We start from the raw sequence: 20,145 nt of genomic DNA, 5'->3' as shown, positions 1-20,145 counted from the left end.
AGTTGTTTGCTTAGATTGCAATAAATCAGAGCTATGTTGGTCTTCAGTGGAGAACCATTTAAATGAAGCCAAATGTTAGTTTAAAATTTTTTAAATATTCATATCTACGAATATGAACATTATTTTCTGTAGAGTTTGTGTGTTTTTTGTTTTTCCTTTTTTGGTTAAGTTAGTTTTAAATAATGAGTAAAGTCTACAGTAGATATATGATAACACCGATAATATACTACAACGATACTACATATTGAGTTGTAAGTTATGAACTATAAACATCTGTATTTCTTATAAACTCTATATCATTTGTTATATTTTAGAGAACTGATGAAGCTTTAGAAATATAAAGCGAAACGTCTTCGATAAACTTATGAAGTAGGTAGTTGACTTCTTTTTTTTATTTGCCAACCTGAATGACCGATTGTAATGTACCTACCTACTCACATGTAAGATAATTAAAGTATCTATGTATTTCTATATAGTTTTTAGTCACCTGGTATATGTTATTTACAATTATGAAAAGTTCTCATGTATAATCACTAATAATTATTTGCTGTTAGAAATCAGAATCAATACTCTTCATAAATATTTTCCTATTTAGAATAAATAAGTTTCGCTAGTTTATTCACCTAATACTTCGTATCTATGGAATAATAATAATTTATTTCTCTTATTTCTTTGTTCGATAAGCTATCCGTATTTGCTATTTTAATATTAATATTTGAGTCCAATCTCTTGTACTCAAATCCATCCAGAAACATCGTTAAATAATTGTAGATAACAGAACTTATATATTCATAGTTTTAAGAAATAACAAGCAGAGTGTAATTTTCATCCTCTAATATAATAAATTTATACATGTCAATATATTCTGTTTAATTCCAAAACAAAGAGTTAGTCCGGAGAAGAAATAAACGCATAGTATTCCATAACAAAATTTGGTGTCAGAACGTGGGATATTAGTAGCAGAGTTCCTCTGATTGCTGATAGAAGGAGAGCTGAGGAATTTTTGAATTGACTTGTTTCCTTCGAGGAATCATTCAAAAAAAAACTGTCAGTGTGGAAAAATCGCCACTACAACTAATTACATTGGGGTCCAGTACATCCAGTTCGAAATCCAGTTCCAGTCATAACCCAATTGTAGTTCCATCGGAAGTAGAGGTGAACCCGTGGAATAATAGACTATGCGACCAACAACAATATTCTACTTGTAAGTACATTCTATCTTAAATTCTGTCTCATATTTTAAAAATCTTGTAAACGTATGTCTACTTTATATCCTGATATAAGTAACTTATTTGACGAACAAATACCTTCTCCCGACTCAAATTCTCTTTCAAATTCTTCTACTTCTAATTCAAATAAAATGTCAGTATCAATTGAAATAGCTGAAAAACTTCTCATTCGATTTGATGGTACAAAATCAAAATTATACGAATTCATAGACAATTGTGATAAAGCATACAATTTAGTAAATCCGCAATCCAAACCCATCTTATTAGCCATTATAGAAACTAAATTAACCGATAAAGCTAGGGCCATAACTAGAAACAGAACATTTGACGAATGGAAAGATTTAAAAGACTTCTTATTAGATGCTTATTCTGAACGCCGAACTGAAGGTCAGTGGCAATTGGAATTACATTCCTTACGTCAGATGCCCAGTGAAAATGTAATGTCATTTGCAAATAAAGTTGAAAATTGCTATATAAAATTAATAAATACACTTGATCCAGACTTATCTCCAGATGCAAGAAATGCATGTACTAAACTCTTAAAAACTCAAGCACTAAATGTCTTTATTAGAGGATTAAACAAAGACCTCTCTATTTTAATCAAAACCCAAAATATCCTAATTCAAATCTTCAAAGGTCAAATTCTCAAAATCAAAATTATAAACCTTCAAATTCAAATTCCAATTCTGATTTTCCTCCAAACTTAAGAAAAGAAAATACCAACACTTCCCAACGTTTTTGCAGATACTGCAAAAAACCAGGTCACGTTATAGAAGAATGTAGAAAACGCGAATTTAACAATAAAAACAAAAATCCAACAAATTCTTTAAACTTCCAGAATCCTCGACAACCAACGGTCGATTCTCGAGGAGTTCGTTCAGTTCAGGCCGTATCACAACCATCAACTTCTCAGTCACTTCCTATGTAGATTTACCCTTAGTAAATAATTCTAATCCATCCTCTTGCAAGTTTCTAATCGATACAGGCGCAGATATTTCTTTAATTAAATATTCAAAAATACTAAACATTCCAAAAATTTATTCTAAGTCTATTACTCTACGAGGCATTGATAAAAATGTCTTAAATCCAAATAAAACTATATGTAGTTGTAACGTAAATTTCAAGATAAAAGATTTTGTCCAAACTCATGTTTTCTATGTCGTAGAAGACGATTTTCCTCTTCATTTCGACGGTATATTAGGTAGCGATTTTTTTGAAATAAATAAATGCCAAATTGATTATAAAGAAAATAAATTAAACTTTAAAAATTGTTCTATTTCAATCGAATATATAAAATCTCCATTAAACAATGACAATGACGAATTTCTGAGAGATCAAAATATCGAGACAAGTTCTAATATCGATGAAATATTTCCTTATGATGCTAAATCCATAGAGGATCATTCTTATTTAGAAACCAATGATATCCAAATAACCTTAAGTAGTGAAGAACTACTATCCAATCCAATTCAATCTAAATCTAACTCTAAATCCAAAGAAAATTCAAGTCCAAAATGTGTAAAATCCACTGAGATATGCACAAATAAAACTTGTAACTCTTCACGAAATCATAAATCAAAATCCTGTTCAGAAGAAAAATCCTGTTCAGACGATCTTATACTAAATCAAAACTCTAATTCTAACTCAAGAAGTAATAAAACTATTCTATCCGCAAGAACTGAAACAATTGTTCAAATTAAAGTAATAAATAATGAATTAAGCGAAGGATTATGTCCCGAACGCGAAATCTTTAAAGGTGTATTTTTATGTCCTAGTGTTGTTAAAGTAAAAAATGATTTCTTTTTAACCTCAATCGTAAACACTACTGAAACGGATGTTGAATTAAACGATATTCAAGTAGCAATAGAAAAAATTCCAAATTTACAAAACAATGCAAATATACGAAAAATGTCTTCTTATAAAGATAATACGAATTCTAACAGAATTGCTAAATTAAAAAATGCCTTGAGAACAGATCATTTAAATAGTGAAGAAAAATCATCTTTAATTTCTATTTGCAAGGAGTACAATCATATCTTTTATCTGGAAGGAGATCAACTTACCAGTACAAATGCCATAACTTGCAAAATTCCTTTAAATTCTAATGTACCTATTAGCACTAAATCATACAGGTATCCTGAAGTACACAAACATGAAGTCGAAACTCAAATAAAAGGTATGCTAGATCAAGGTATTATCGAAGAATCAACTTCGCCATGGAATTCGCCCCTTTGGGTTGTGCCAAAAAAGGCCGATGCTTCAGCAAAGAAGAAATGGCGAATTGTTATAGACTATCGACGACTAAATGATATTACTATAGGAGATTCATTTCCACTTCCGAATATAGTCGATATATTAGACCAATTGGGTCATTCAAAATATTTTTCAACAATAGATTTAACATCAGGATTTCACCAGATCAAAATGGATCCTGAGGATTCTCCAAAGACTGCTTTCTCAACTCCGTCTGGACATTATCAATATTCACGAATGCCATTTGGATTAAAAAATGCTCCCAGTATTTTTCAAAGGCTAATGAATACTGTCCTCTCAGGAATACAAAATTACAGATGTTTTGTCTATCTCGACGATATAGTCATTCATGCCGATACATTAGAAAATCATAATAAAAGATTAAAAGAAGTATTCGAAAAATTGTCTACATTCAACTTAAAAATACAACCAGATAAGTGCGAATTTTTTCGTCGCGAAGTAATGTATTTAGGACATTTAATAACTGAATTTGGTGTCAAACCGGACGAAAAAAAGGTATGTGCTGTTACAGATTTTCCTATACCCAGAACACAAAAAGATATTAAGAGCTTTTTGGGTCTCACTGGTTATTATAGACGCTTTATAAAAAATTTCAGTGCTTTAACACAACCTTTAACAAAACTGCTGAGGAAAAATGTTGAATTTAATTGGACAAGCATTCAACAACAGTCATTTGAGAACCTGAAATCAATACTTTGTTCAGAACCAATACTTCAGTATCCAGATTTTACCAAACCCTTTGTCTTAACAACGGATGCTAGTAATTATGCAATAGGGTCCATACTTTCTCAAGGTAAAGTACCAGATGATTTACCTATTGCTTATGCTAGTCGTACCTTGAACAAAGCGGAATCAAACTATAGCACAACAGAAAAAGAATTACTTGCAATTGTATGGAGTGTTAAACACTTTAGACCATATTTGTACGGAAATAAATTTTTCATTTATACGGATCATAAACCACTCACATGGCTATTTAATGTAAAAGATCCCGGATCAAGACTCGTTAGGTGGAGATTAGCATTAGAAGAATATAGCTATGAAATTATTTATAAACCAGGTAAATTAAATCAAAATGCTGATTGTTTAAGTCGTCCTCCTTTAACCATATCTGAAACAAATATTTGCGAAGAAAACAAAAACCCGGCAACAATCACCTTACAAATAAACAAAATGAGTAAAGAAAATAATGACACTTATTCACAGTTCTTATCTAAATCCGAAACTATATTAATAACAAATGATAATATAAAAGAAACAAATGAAAAGATTACATCATTTTCACAAAATTTAGCATTGTTTGTTTCCGTAGATTTAAATTTTAATGAGATCGTTCAGAAACAAATAAATAAACAATTCAGTCATATAGAAAAATTGAAAGCCAAAAATCCAAGACTAAATGACATTATATATATTTCTGATCAAAATAAAAACTTTTATTACATATTTATAAAAAATAATTATTGGGACAATACCTCTTATGAAGATATATTTAATTCCCTAATAAAATTAAGAGACTGGTCATTAAACGATAAAATATTAAAAATTTGCCTACCCAGAATAACTTTTAGCTACGATAAATTAAGTTGGGGAAAAATTAGATCTATGATTAGATTTATTTTTAGAAAAACTGATATATCTATTATCATTTATCATGATATACTAACAAATCCTGAACCTGAGGAAATAACTACAATATTACAAGAGAATCACACTAGTCCTACGGCTGGACACTCTGGTTTTCATCGGACATACAATCGTATAAAAAAACATTTCAAATGGAATAATATGAAAAATGATATTAAAAACTTTATAAAAACCTGTGAATCTTGTCAGAAAAATAAACTCGTTAGAAAAAATTCGTAAAGCCCATGGAGATAACAACAACAAGCTCAAATCCATTAGAAAAAATATTTTTAGATATAGTAGGTCCTTTACCTTTAACCGAGTCAGGTAATAAGTTCATATTAACATTACAAGATGACTTAACAAAATTTTCTCAAGCTTATGCAATTCCGAATCATGAAACCAAGACTATCGCTGAAAATCTGGTTCGTGGATTTATTTGCAAGTTTGGAAAACCCGATATAATAGTTACTGATCAAGGCCGAGATTTTACTTCCAAATTATTTTCTCAAATCGCCAAGCTTTTTAAAATCAGACATATAAATTGTACTGCTTATCATCCAGAATCAAATGCTGCATTAGAAAGGAGTCACGCTACTTTAGCAGACTACCTTAAACATTATATTAAAGCTGATCAATCCGATTGGGACGAATGGCTAGATTTTGCTATGTTTTCATATAATACAACTAATCATACTTCAACCAAATTCACACCATATGAACTAATATTTGGATATACACCTAATCTACCTAGCAGTATAATACGACCAGTAGAACTCAAATATACATATGAAGATTATTTAGATAATTTAACACTTAAGCTTAGAAAATCTCATGAGTTAGCAAAAACGAATCTATTAGAATCTAAAGTAGTCAGTAAAAAATATTATGACCAAAAGATTAATGACACCGTTTTCTTAGAAGGACAATTAGTATATCTCCAAAATGAGCAAACAAAGAAGGGTCAAACCAAAAAACTTACACAAAATTATAATGGACCTTATAAAATTCTAGAGATAAATTCTCCTGTCAATTGCACAATTTTAGTAAATAAAAAACCAATAAAAGTTCACATGAATAGATTGAAACATGCTTTTGTTTCAGGTATGCAATAATATGGCTGACAAATAGTGAACAAATTCACAAGAAATATACCAATACTCCTATCAACAAATCACCTGGAATCTATTACGAACACATAAAAAATGTTCAATTTATTGAAACTCATTGGAACATATTAAGTCATATTCCTTTACAACCTTTTACAGACAAATTAAATTTTGTAGATCTCACCTATCAAAAAACATTAAGACTGTGTCAAAACAAACCAGTTCTTATTGAATTACGATTATGCGATACTTCACTAAAACTCTTAGGACAAATCATACCTAGACTCTTTCAAGATGAACAAACTTTAAAAAACATAATTCTGCATGAACATTTTAGACCAAAACGCGCTCTATTTAATGCAATTGGATCTGTTTTCAGGACCTTATTCGGTACCTTAGACAGTGATGATGCTGAAAATTTCAATAATGCTATTAACAAAGCTGAAAGTAACGAAAATCATCTTCTTGATTTACTAAAACAACAAATTCATGTAGTAAAAGCCACGATTGCAAATTTTAATAACTCTATTACAAATCTAGACCGAAACAAAGTGATTTTTGATAAAAATTTTGAATCAATTACCAATTACACAGATAAAATGAATAATAAATATTTTAATTTAGATTTAAAACAAAAAATTGAAGAACATTTTACCTTACTAACTTTCTTTATAACAGAATTACAACAAGAATATTCTACTTTAATAAACGTTATTCTATTTGCAAGAAATAATAACCTTCATCCTTCTGTTATAACACCTGAGCAACTAATTCAAGAATTATCTAAAACGGTAACGCATTTACCTAGTACATCGACTTATCCATTTCCATTGACTATCGATTATGCTCATAAATATTTCGATATCATTTTACTTAAATATATATATTTTGATAACAAGATTTTAATTACGGTTAGTATACCTTTGGTTAGTAATACTCCTTATTCTCTTTTTAAACTAATATCTCTTCCTATAATTCATCCAACATTAAAGAGACTTACCTTTATTCTTCCATCTGTCAAATATCTTGTTCTTTCAGAAAATAGAAACATTTATGTTACTATTGATACATTAGAAGACTGTTATTCATTAGATGAAGAAAAACTTATTTGCAAAAATCCTGATACTTTCCGATTTACACACACTAATCCAATTTGTGAAACTGAATTGTTAACTTCAATAACAAACATACCATCTAGTTGCGATACTCGTATAATTCAAACAGAATATGAAATTTGGCATAAATTAAACAAACCAAATTCTTGGATATATGTTTTACCCAAACCAACAGATTTAACTTTAAGCTGTCAGACTAGTACGCCAATATCTATTGTTCTTTCAAACACAGGTACTTTTTCTACTTCGAATAATTGCAAAACTTACACCGGATCAACTATTTTGATATCTGTCTCAAATCCAAAAGAAAGTAATTTTCAGTCTATCATTCCGGATTTATCCCTTCCAGAAGTCTGTTGTGATGATATTAAGATAAATAATGAATCCAAATTACACCTTGTTCCCTTACAATTAAATAATCTCGATCGAGATGCATTAAATTTAGCAAGCCATAAACTAGATAATTTAGAGAAAATGACCTCAGAAACAAATATTAATTTTTCAGACACAATAAAAAATAGTTCTTATTTCACTTATGCAATCTTATTTTTGATAAAATGTATGTTACTTTATATTTTATACAGGATAATTAAATATTTTTACCGACGATTTCGTAGAAATCCGTCACATAGTTGTCAACAAATTACAAATTGTTTAACACTAAATATATGTCAAAGTAAACGAAAACATGTACATGAGACAGATTTAAGTATAGATTGTAAACATAATAAAGACAATAATTATAGTGAATCCAAAAAGTGTGAAGAGACTAGTTTCACAGAGACTACACCGATAAGACGAAGTGAAAGACTATCGAGACTAAAAGAAACTATTTAAATGTGTTAAAATAAAATAATAATGTATACAAATGTTTTATACCATTTAAAATGAAAATTCATTTTACAATTATTTTCATTCTTACAAAAGGAGGTGTAATGTACCTACCTACTCACATGTAAGATAATTAAAGTATCTATGTATTTCTATATAGTTTTTAGTCACCTGGTATATGTTATTTACAATTATGAAAAGTTCTCATGTATAATCACTAATAATTATTTGCTGTTAGAAATCAGAATCAATACTCTTCATAAATATTTTCCTATTTAGAATAAATAAGTTTCGCTAGTTTATTCACCTAATACTTCGTATCTATGGAATAATAATAATTTATTTCTCTTATTTCTTTGTTCGATAAGCTATCCGTATTTGCTATTTTAATATTAATATTTGAGTCCAATCTCTTGTACTCAAATCCATCCAGAAACATCGTTAAATAATTGTAGATAACAGAACTTATATATTCATAGTTTTAAGAAATAACAAGCAGAGTGTAATTTTCATCCTCTAATATAATAAATTTATACATGTCAATATATTCTGTTTAATTCCAAAACAAAGAGTTAGTCCGGAGAAGAAATAAACGCATAGTATTCCATAACACGATTAAACCTCTGAATTCACTAGTTGAATACTTTAGATAATATATATATATATATATATATATATATATATATATATATATATATATATATATATATATATATATATATATATATATATAAATAAAGTCTTATTTTGGGGTTGCAGTCATTAATAGGGCAGGAAAGTGAAACTCTTTGTTCTTTATCTAGCTTTCGCAAAATTTATTTGCTTCTTCAGGATATGCTAAAATATGGTATCAGTAAATACAATGAAATTAAAATTAAATAGCATTGTATAAAACTAGTATAAAAACTTACAACATGAGGTTAATCCATTAAATTTTCAAATTTACAAAACATTAAAACTTAACTTATTAAAAATAATAATTAATAATAATTTTGTAAATTTGAAAATTTAATGGATTACTTTGTTTGAATTCATTTATTTCTTTTTTTAATTCTCTGAGGTCATTTCTATATTCTCGTTGTTCTTCTTTTATTCCTTTTACCTCCGTTGTTAGATGTTTTGTTTGATCTGTTAAATTTTGCATCATTTTTAAAAGCTGATCTATTTTGTTTTCATCTTTCTGTTGTTTGGTTGGTGTTCTGGTAAGTTTCTTGCTCTTGTTGAAAATATCTTCATCATCTTCCTTTCGACTTCTTTTTTTATTGTCTTCTGAGGTGTAGTCATCATCGCTATCCATTTTTATTTCTTTTTTATGTATTTTTTACTCTATATTATAGCAAGCGGTAAGTTCTAGTACTCCGGTCAACCCGTCAGAAGCTCTAGAACTTCTCAAGCAATAATTGAGTATGAAATTTAAATTTATTAAATATTTTATTTCTTCTAAATTTTGTTTATTTAGTTAATATTATTAATTAGCGGATTTCCTTTCTTGGATTTTTGAAACTTTTTGGATAACCGGCAACGTCGCATTCAATTTGATCAAGACTTGTCTTCTTATCTGTTATTAAAAGAACTGGAATTTCTAAATGTCGTTTTGTTTTGAATACAATAAAATGTTTTAAAACTTACTTACAGGTCACTTTTTGCCAATTTTCTTTGCACTGCAGAGAGTTTATGTCCTCATACAATTTTTCACGTATAGTTTGGATTTTATTTCTCACTATTACCTCAAAAATCGGAATAAACACTGGTAAAAATGTTTAACACTTTTATTTCGCACAACGCGCTGTTGCCTCTCCAAATATACCAAATGGTATTATAATATACCAAATATGGTTTATAATATACCAAATTTTATTTTTTTTTAATGAAACAAATATGCCATATATAATTTTATTAGCTTACGGTATATTTTTAAAAAATATTTATATTTGACCGTGAAAATACACTGGGACAGGTCGGAAAATATTAAATTGCGACATGAATTTGCTTAGATGACAAATTCTTCAAATAATAGACGAAGAAATCGAATATGACTTTTTATTTAACCATTTAGCTACAATAAATTACGATATTTAGAATTATCGTTACAATTATAAGAAAGGAAAAGAATTTGAATGAACTTTTAAAGATAATTGACCATGGCGTCAGAAAAATTTTCATTATGTTGGAACAATTTCCACGGAAATATGAGTTCAGGAATAAATTCATTATGGGAGAATCAAGATTTTGTAGATGTCATGCTTGCAGCGCAAGCAAAATGCATAAAAGCACATAAAATGGTTCTTTCAGTTTGTAGCCCATATTTTAAGGAAGTTTTTAAGTCAAATATCTGCCAACATCCTATAGTAATTTTGACAAACGTGACTTACGAAGCACTAAGAGACTTGCTACAATTTATATACCATGGAGAAGTACAAATTAGACAAGACGATTTAAATACCTTCATTGAAACAGCCGAATCGTTGCAAATACAAGGACTCACTGGAGATAGAAAAGTTTTAAACGATAATAACATTATGGAAATTTCGGATGTAGAATATACTCAAAATGCAGTTTCTTTACCTGTGACAAAGAAGCAACAACCTATAAAGAAGGAAGAACATAGCGACACAGAGCAAGAAATAAGTATGGCTCTTGCAATCAACGAATTTTTAAATATCGCAAGCAAGGTGTTGCCAAGCGAGTTTGATGGAAGCACAGGTAAACTGCAATCATTTTTAGATGCATTACAACTCCTTGAGAAAATAGCGATGGGACACGAGGAAACAGCGATAACATTAAGAGAGACAAGAGTAACCAATAAGGCCAGAAACCTTATAATTATAGAGGATACAATCCCAAGAATAGCAGCGGCACTGAAAAGAGAACTGAGAGGAGACAGTTCGAAGACGGTAATAGCTAAATTGGCGAAGAAAAGACAAGGGCATAAAGATGCAGAGGTCTGTGCATCTGAAGTTGAAGAATTAGCAGAACAGCATATTAGTGCATATCTGAATTCTTTATTACATTTAGATTCGTAGAATCCAATTGGGAATAAAAAACCAAATATAAAAAAAGTTATTGACATATAAAAAAAAAACAAAAATATGGAATATACACGACAGCAAAAAGTATATGTGTTTGGAAAAGTGCTCAAAACTTATTTAAATATTTTATTTTTAATATTAAAAACATGACCTTATTTAGTTTTAAATATTTTATTTAATTATAATATATTACCTAATCATAATATGGCTTTAGTTACACATCTTTTATATTCTCACACTCAAATTGGCTGCTTCATTAAAGTCAAGTTCTGAGAATCCACTTGTCTGAAAACAACGTGTTTTTAGGAAACTATTTATCAACCCAAAACACTTTAGATTCCTTAAGGAAACGTACCCGTCCTTTATGTAGAAAGTTTAAAATGACATTTTAAGCTTAATTTATTGCTATGCACGGAGGTCCTAAGAACAAAGGAACCACCCTAGTTGACTTTCCTAAACCCTATTCTATTCCCAATCGTCAATAGAATCACGTGTAAGCCAAACAGGGTCGTACTGATGTACAACCTATGTATCATATGATTTTTAAAAATATTTACTTTTGAAACTGTTAGTGTAAGAATTTCTTGAAATTTAATCATTATATCACAATTAAACTAAACTCTAAAAAATAACACGACCAGTAAATAACTTAACAATAACTATAACATAAATATAACACAATATATTAACTTAAAAATCAACACGATACAATTTGAATTTAAAATGCTGGCAAGTTAAAATCTGTAACATGAGAATCTGTCTCGCTTAAGGTAATAAATTATATTTAATATCCTCTTGACGAATGAGACGGCGAATATCAACACGTGCTCATGTTTACTGATGGGAATTTGGTAAACGAATGAACTTTACATACGTATTTTTTCTGTATGGAAGGGCACTCTAAAACCAACTCGTCGTCGCGAACGCATCTAAAACACGTCAAGATCCGTACCAGCATCAAGTGTGCATCCAGCCTACCCTGGCCGCATTCACAAAAGGTAAGTGAATCTCATATAGAATTGACCATAAGTTATTAAATCTGCCTATTGTTATTTTTATTTACAATCATCTACATTACATATGAAGGGTTAGGGGAAAAAATCAGGTATATAAAACCAGTAACCAGTCAATATTTTTCAATATTGAGTTATCGGCTGTATTCGGTACACAGTAAATATATGTATCTTTCAAAAGTCCGAAACTTGGAAAAATACAAGTAACTCACAAGATATACAGAGCCAAAGTTTTGATATAATAGGAAAAAAGCAGGTAAGTCAAGTGAAACGGGAAAAGAACCAGGCAAGTCAACAAATTCACTCGACTCTGCCGTCGCGCGATGGCCACGTTATCGATATCTGCGAACGCATCAGTCATCAGGCATTGCTACAGTTTGTAACGGTCGCATCGAGATTAGTTTGTAAATAATAATATTATCGCTATGTCAAGCTCGGATGAAGTAAGCTCGGATGAAGGTATTAAGTTATATAGTGAGCCAAAAAAGAGGAAGAAAACCGGTCGGATGTCTGAGGTAAATAAAAAGTTAAGACTTGCGACACATGAAGCTGGTCCTGCTTGCCATTGTAAAAGATATAAATGTTATGATATAACTTCTGAATACAATAGAAAAAAGATATTGAGTTACTTTAATCAACTACCGTCTCATAATGAGCAGTACTTGACTGGATTAATCACCGTGATACCTGTGGCAAAGAGAAGACCTCGACATTGTAAAGAGGAGGCAAAGTTACGAGAAGCTAGTTTTGCCTACAGAGTTCGAATAACTGAAGACAACGGAGAAATGGTAGATATTGATATATGTGCAAAAGCGTTTTGCTCATTTCATGGAATCAGTAAAAATAAACTCAGCTATCTACAGCAAAGTTTGAAATCGACAGGATCTGCACCTATGGATAAAAGGGGTAAGCATTCCAAGAAACACAGACAGCTCAATGAGGTCACTGCTGCTTTAATTGATAGTCATATTAAGAGTTTCAAAGGTCGCCAGAGTCACTATAGTCTTAAGGACTCAACCAAAACTTACTACCAGAAAGTCTTAACATAAGGAAAATGTACAACCTTTTTAAAGAATTACATTCTGCTGCAGTTGTATCCTACGACACTTACAGGGTAATTTTTAACACAAAATTCAATATTTCTTTTGGATATTCGCGTTCGGATACTTGTGCAGTGTGTGATGAATATACAGCAAAGGTTAAAGCTTTGTCTGTGAAAAAAGATGCACAGCAGATTCATCAGCTAACAGTAATGAATACTCTTCATAAAAAACGCGCAGAGACTTTTTATAACCTCAAAAAGAAATCAAAAATTGGAGTAAGACAAAATAAGAAAAAAGAAGCCATATGCGAAGATTTTGCCAAAAATGTCTCCTTGCTGAATATAGCGACCAACGACGTTTATTACAAACGACAGCTTGCTATGTATTCTTTTAATGTTCATGTTCTGTCAACTGGTGAATCCTTTTTTTACGTGTATCATGAAGCTATTGCTAAAAAAGGACCGAATGAAGTGGCTTCATTTCTATTTCACTTCATTATGAATTATTTGGACGATGAAGTAGAAGAATTGGAAATTTTTTGCGATTCTGCAGGAGGACAGAACAAAAATTACATCATATTTAAATTTATTCACTATATCACGAACAATAAAGTTCATGGCCTTACGGATTTCAAAATTACATTTCCTATTCGTGGACACTCCTACTTGGAGTGTGATAAAAACGTTGGTTTGTGGAACATAAAAACGTTGATGGAAACACCTAAGGAATTCGAAGAAATGGTGAAATTATCACGGACGAAACCATCCCCATTTACTGTAATCAGTGTTTCTCAAACAATTGTGCTGGATTGGAAGAAAATGTTGGAATTAAAGTACATTGCTAAATGTCTGTTTAAAATACAGCCTATCAGATTTATACATTGTTCAACCAGTCATAGCCGCTTGATAGAATATCGCACCACATACAATGGACCAATATTCACTGGCAATATAAGGTTATTATACCACGGCATTGTCTGTTATCATCAGAAGAAGGGTTGTTTGAACTTCCCCCTCCAGCATACAATGGTATGTACTAATAATAAAAATAATTTGACTGAATTAACCATTACAAGTTTTCTAACAAATTTCTATACAATAATATTCTTTCCAGGCCTCCTGCCAATTTCGAGTGCAAAATTTAAAGATTGGCAAACCCTAATGAAGTTTTGTGCGCCCGCTACTGTCGAATTCTTTCATCAACTACCCCATGATTAAGTAAATGTAAGTTAAATAATAATATTTATACGTAAACACATTCTGTCAATCACAATAATTATTTTTTGCTTTATTTTTATTTACTTATTAATAAGCGTGTTATTTTCAGGTTGAACACTTTCATGGTTTTTGTGACACTCCAGTGATCTGACAACACCCTTTGGGTTTTTTTCTATTTTATTTACTTTTTTGACACATAAAAGTCCAGTTATTTGTATAACTTACTCCGGTATTAGTATTTATGCGTATTCTGTATTGTATGGTTTTGAACATTAAAAATGTTTTTTCTCAGTTTTGACAAAAATTGACTTACCTGGTTTTTCCCCTGACCCTTCATATTCATTTACACATATTGCATTTTTCGTTATTTTAAATTAAATATTACTTAGCGACCTCTTTAAGTTTTACACAAAACAATATGTAGTCCTAATAATTATCTAACCAGATCTAAAAAAACTATTTAATGAAAGTATTATTTCCTATCATTTAAATAATAATAATAATAATCTGTAAATTAAAGTAAACCTCTGCACGGGCGACATCCCCACAAAGTCAGTCAAGACTATGTCGAGAATACAGCGTCAAACTAATGATTGACATCAAGAAAGATGTTCCCTGAAACAGAAGGTTTATTATTTGCCATTCAGGATTAGGTCATACCAACCAAAAATTACCTGAAATATATCGTCAAAGACCCTCGGGTCCAAAACTTCCCGATGAAAACGGTCATCTGGCCTCTGAACATGTATTGTCTTATTTACCTTCTGAAGCGTAGACAAAAAAATCTTCTTCTTCTTCAAGTGCCATCTCCGCGGCGGAGGTCGGCAATCATCATAGCTATTCGAACTTTTGAGACGGCTGCTGCTTTTTTGAGACAAAAAATACGATTTCTAAATTTTATATCTTCCTAGAAAAATGTTTAAACCACACAAAGAGAGGCTTAATAGTACCCGCACTACAATATTGTACTTTTTTTCTCGGAATTACTAATCACCAAATATACGGTAAACTATCTATATTTAATTATACACTAAACATTTTTGGTTTTTCCTCTACATTTCCAATGCATTCCAATGGTCATTTAGGTCATTTAGCATTTCAGAATCGTGACATATATACAGGGTGCGCCAAACCTCGGGCTTTCTTCGATTATGGCTACACTATGCAGTATATAAAAAATGTTTCAACCAAAACTAATGTATAACAAAGATGTCTATTATTCAGTCAGAACAACGGAATGAACCAAAGTTGTGTTTGTTTAATGGAACATCCTGTATATTATAGCATTTTTGAATATATTTAAATGATTAATAATTACTAAAAAACATTTACTAATTATCTTATAGGAGTTTTATTAATAAATTTCAAACAATATTGAATGTGTTAAAAAATACATTCAATATTGTTTTAATATACAGGGTGCTCTATTTAATAATTAATAATATAATTAATAAATAATTAGATAGATTAATTTCTATCTACAATTAATACCCATATTTAAAAGTTAGTTTTAAGTATTTATTAATAATATATATCAAAGATTGAATAATAAGCAATTACTGCGTCGTATTTTCTCAACAATAAAAATTGACTCCAAGATTTTTAGTATAGTCGTCAGAGAGTTGACCCCCAAAAATCATAGCAACAAGCTGAATTTTGCAGAGAATATTAATTTTGGTACCCCAAAAAGATGCATAAAAGGGTAAAAGGGGGGTAAAACTTTCCCCGGAAAAAATGTTTCAAATAAAAGATATAGCTGATATAATTTTCAACAAAAATGTTTGTTGAAAATGAATGAACCGTTCTCTTAGAAACAACGCTTTTTCTTTTAGAAGCGACCGTCGATTTTGCATGTCGGATACGAGAGCAAATCAATGTTCAATAAAATTTGTATCGGCTGGACGGTAAAAATTCGATATCTTTTGATCCAAATGTCCTATCGATAAAATTCAAGATGTGTTTTAAAGGCAAAGAATGCAGCTTTCGTATGCAGTTTTTGTATTTTGTCGAGAAGAAACTCAGTTTTTATAAAAGTGTTAAATAAATTAACATGGCGCGATGTTTGCCATTTTTTACGATTCTCGTGAGATCAATAAAATTGATCACGATCATTGATCAGTTGTAGTAAAATTTTTATTTTTAGAGAGCAACCTTAAAAACTCATGACATAAACAGAATGACGGTATTAGATTTATTATTATAATTTACTTATTTTTTATATTTGTTATTTACTTCGTTGGAAGTACGAGAAACTGAATTCACTACGAATTTTGACTAGGATGAACGGCTTGTGGAATGCAATTTTAGATTCCCTTGCCGAGTAATTCATCCAGCTGTTTGTTTCGCAAATTTTAGGAAACACAGTGGTTAAGATTTGAATTCGGTTTCGCTAAGTAGAAATCGTTTGATTTCTCTTTTTGTTTCATGACATAAAATTTCAATTTTGAGTTGTGGTAACAAATACGAGGCAATTTGAAATATGAATAAAAAACTCAGAATTTAATGTTTTACATAACAAACCATCACTAAAAAAAACACGCAAATCGCGTCACGTTTATTTCTTTAACGTCTGTATAAAATCTGAGTGTAACAAAAATTATACTTAACAACCCTGCCACCCATTTTGACGTAGGATGCTGTCAACGGCTGTCATATCGACAATATGACACAATTGTCATATTGTCTATCCAGCAATCAACATGTGTGTATCTGCATAATGTAGTTTTTTTAATAATGTAGTCTATTGTTTTATTTTAATAGGATTACACCGCATAAATTAATGTGTTTTATCATTATTTACCTCAACCTGTGCGTTGCAACCTATTTACAGTGAAGTTATTACAAAATGATCTCTTATTTTCGAGAATCACATCCCAATCCTAACCATCCCCTTAAATGAGTTTACTTGTGGCAAAATACAAAAACTACACACGAAAGCTGAACTCTTTACCTTTAAAATGCATCTCGACTTTTGTCGATAGGTGACTTGAATCAAAAGATATCGAATTTTTACCGTCGAGCTGATACAAATTTTATTGAACATTGATTCCGCGCGCGTAACTGAAATGCAAAATCGGCGGTCGCTTCAAGCGTTGTTTCTAAGAGAACGGTTCATTCTATACAAAAAATGCTTATAAACATTTCTGTTTAAAATTATCTCAGCTACATTTTTATTTGAAACATTTTTTTCTAAGGTGTACAGATTCTTGGTAAATCGATTTTTTGCGTTTTTTACCCTCTTTCGTGTGGGGTTTAAGTGGGAAGCCCGGGGGTAAAAGTGGTAAACTTTTATGCATCTTTTTTGGGGTTCCAAAATTAATACTCTCGGCAAAATTCAGCTTGTTCGTATGATTTTTAAAGGTTCTGGACTGGAGTATTTTTGGATACCTGTTTATATTTTTTGAAAAAGTATTCCTTGAAAATGGTGGACGGTAGCCATTGTGTAAGATAAATTTAAATGAGATCAGAAATTTCTTAATTAAGAAGGTATCTTTGTAAAGAACTTAAAAGGAGCTTTCCAATGACACATTACTTGTCATACAAACCATTTTTAACGATTAAATCACTGATTCGCATCTCGCATCAAAAACTACGAACAAATTACCTCCACGAGTAAGCTGAACATTATTAATTTAGTTCATCATCAGACAATAAGAGCAGGCAACTGTTTATATGGAAACTGATCATAGTGAGAAAAACATTTAAAAAATTCTTTATAAAATTTTCCTTTCGGGTTATATCACAGAACGTTTTCGGACTAATAAGTCCATCATCAGTGTAGTTACCAGGTATACATGAGGGAACCACATTATGTGCGTAAAAACCATTTAAATGGCGTTAACTTTGTTAATTAATACGGGCGACTACGAACTCCCCCACACTACCTAGATTTTAATAGGTTCAGTTTTATAGTAGGATTAAAAGAGACTACGAACTACCCCACGCTACCTAGGTACTTAGATAATATTTTTGTGGACATATATAGTTTTCCTTTTACTTTATTGTATTCAAAAAGGAACCAAATTCCCAAATCATGAGCGAAAATTTTAAATGATTAAATAATGAAACTATAACAATATAATCGAATAAAGTTTATTTATAAATCTACATTAACTTGTATACATACAATAACAAAAACTACAGTTAAACAATGACAATGCTTAGTTCTAATGTCTGATTAGTGATTAAAATAAGTAAGAGTATAATAATAAGTAGACTATATTTTAAAAGTTAGCTGCATAATAATTGAAAACTGACTTAATGAAGTCTAATTTAGCAATGTTTTGATTCACATATACTTCTGCTTGAAAATTTAATAAAATGTCTGTAAATTTAAATATGTCTTGATGTGATTTATAAAAACATTCGTTAAATTTCGAGTGAAATGATTCTCATGCGTTTGTAGTAAATATAAGAGATGGTGAATTTGAAGCCCACACGTAAGGTGGAAATGTTGAATCTTCCGTTAAATAATTATCAACTAGATAATCACGAAATTGCAAAACTCTGTCATCTTCTGGCATAATATTAAAAAGTTCATCAGAACAAAAGTCACCAACATAATTTGGATCTAAATAAGGAATGCCGAAAAACAATTTTAAATATTTTCCAATAACAGTTTCATTTTTATATTCCGAGGACAAACCTAAATTTTGAATTTTTCGTTACCAATTTTGTGTTAAATCAAATTTGCAACAAAAAATAATAATGTCGGACCACACTAACTTGGTTGGATTTTGAATTGCTATTTCAAAATTAGAAATTATTCACTTCGGTTTGAAATTTAAATTCAAATCTGTACATATTGTTATTAATGTATCAAAAGTACTTTTGTACGATTACTTTGACTTATTTGTAAACAAATAAAATACTAGAGGAACATAAAAACCATTTTTGTAGCCATGTAGAGTAAACATCTGACAAACATATTTAGAACAGTATTGAAAAGTTCCATCTACATACAAAGAATCTACATTACACAAAAAGTAAAGATTTGTGAAACAACTAAAAATTGCGGAATTATTTTTCGTAGATAATAAAAAGTTTTCACTTGTATTTGTTTTTAAATTTAAGTTCATCAATACTTGTAGAACTTCTTCCTGTGACTTGGGCAATGATGGTGTGGATTTTCGTCTTGCAGCATAGATATTTCTTCGAACGCAAGAAATGTCTTTCGTCGTCAGCGGTAAATTGCTGACATTTCCCTTCCTCAATTCCTTGTGGACAATCTTTAAAGGTCTTTCACATTATATCTTCTACAGCTTTCCTCTTTGTAGAATTACTAAAAATTTTCCGGTCAACGTGGATATCTGGAGCATGATTATACCTTACCGATGCTTTTTCAAGAATAACGTAATTTTCATCACCTTCCTTTGTGTACACTTTTTGTTGACACCCTTTATTGATGCATCGCCACCTTTTTTTAGCTTTGGAGACATGGACCTTTTATGACTGGTCTTTGGAGACATGGACTGAATATTTATATTCATTAATTATTAATAAAAGTTCTCCCCTTTGACTAAACATAGTCGTTGGATTCGCCATTTAAAAGTTAAACACTAACGGACAAAACTATACCGTAATACTTGCAACTGAAGTGAATAACTGAAAATATTTATATTCTTACTTTCAACTATAATCAAATTTGGAATTTCCGGTC

At 30.3% G+C, this 20,145-nt stretch overlaps 1 protein-coding gene across 1 annotated transcript; it reads left to right on the top strand.

Annotated features, from left to right (window-relative positions):
* Window positions 1–431: 431 nt before the first annotated feature.
* On the top strand, window positions 432–8,791 carry LOC140447533 (uncharacterized). Its single transcript, XM_072540234.1, has 2 exons — window positions 432–1,204; window positions 6,234–8,791. The coding sequence occupies exons 1-2, from the start codon at window positions 1,179–1,181 to the stop codon at window positions 8,188–8,190; spliced, it is 1,983 nt and encodes a 660-aa protein (XP_072396335.1). The 5' UTR covers window positions 432–1,178; the 3' UTR covers window positions 8,191–8,791.
* Window positions 8,792–20,145: the final 11,354 nt, after the last annotated feature.

Source organism: Diabrotica undecimpunctata, chromosome 8 (genome assembly GCF_040954645.1).
Source record: "Diabrotica undecimpunctata isolate CICGRU chromosome 8, icDiaUnde3, whole genome shotgun sequence".
In the NCBI taxonomy this organism is placed as follows: domain Eukaryota; kingdom Metazoa; phylum Arthropoda; class Insecta; order Coleoptera; family Chrysomelidae; genus Diabrotica; species Diabrotica undecimpunctata.
Note: the sequence above shows the minus strand (reverse complement) of the source record. Positions and strands in the feature narration are given on the sequence as shown.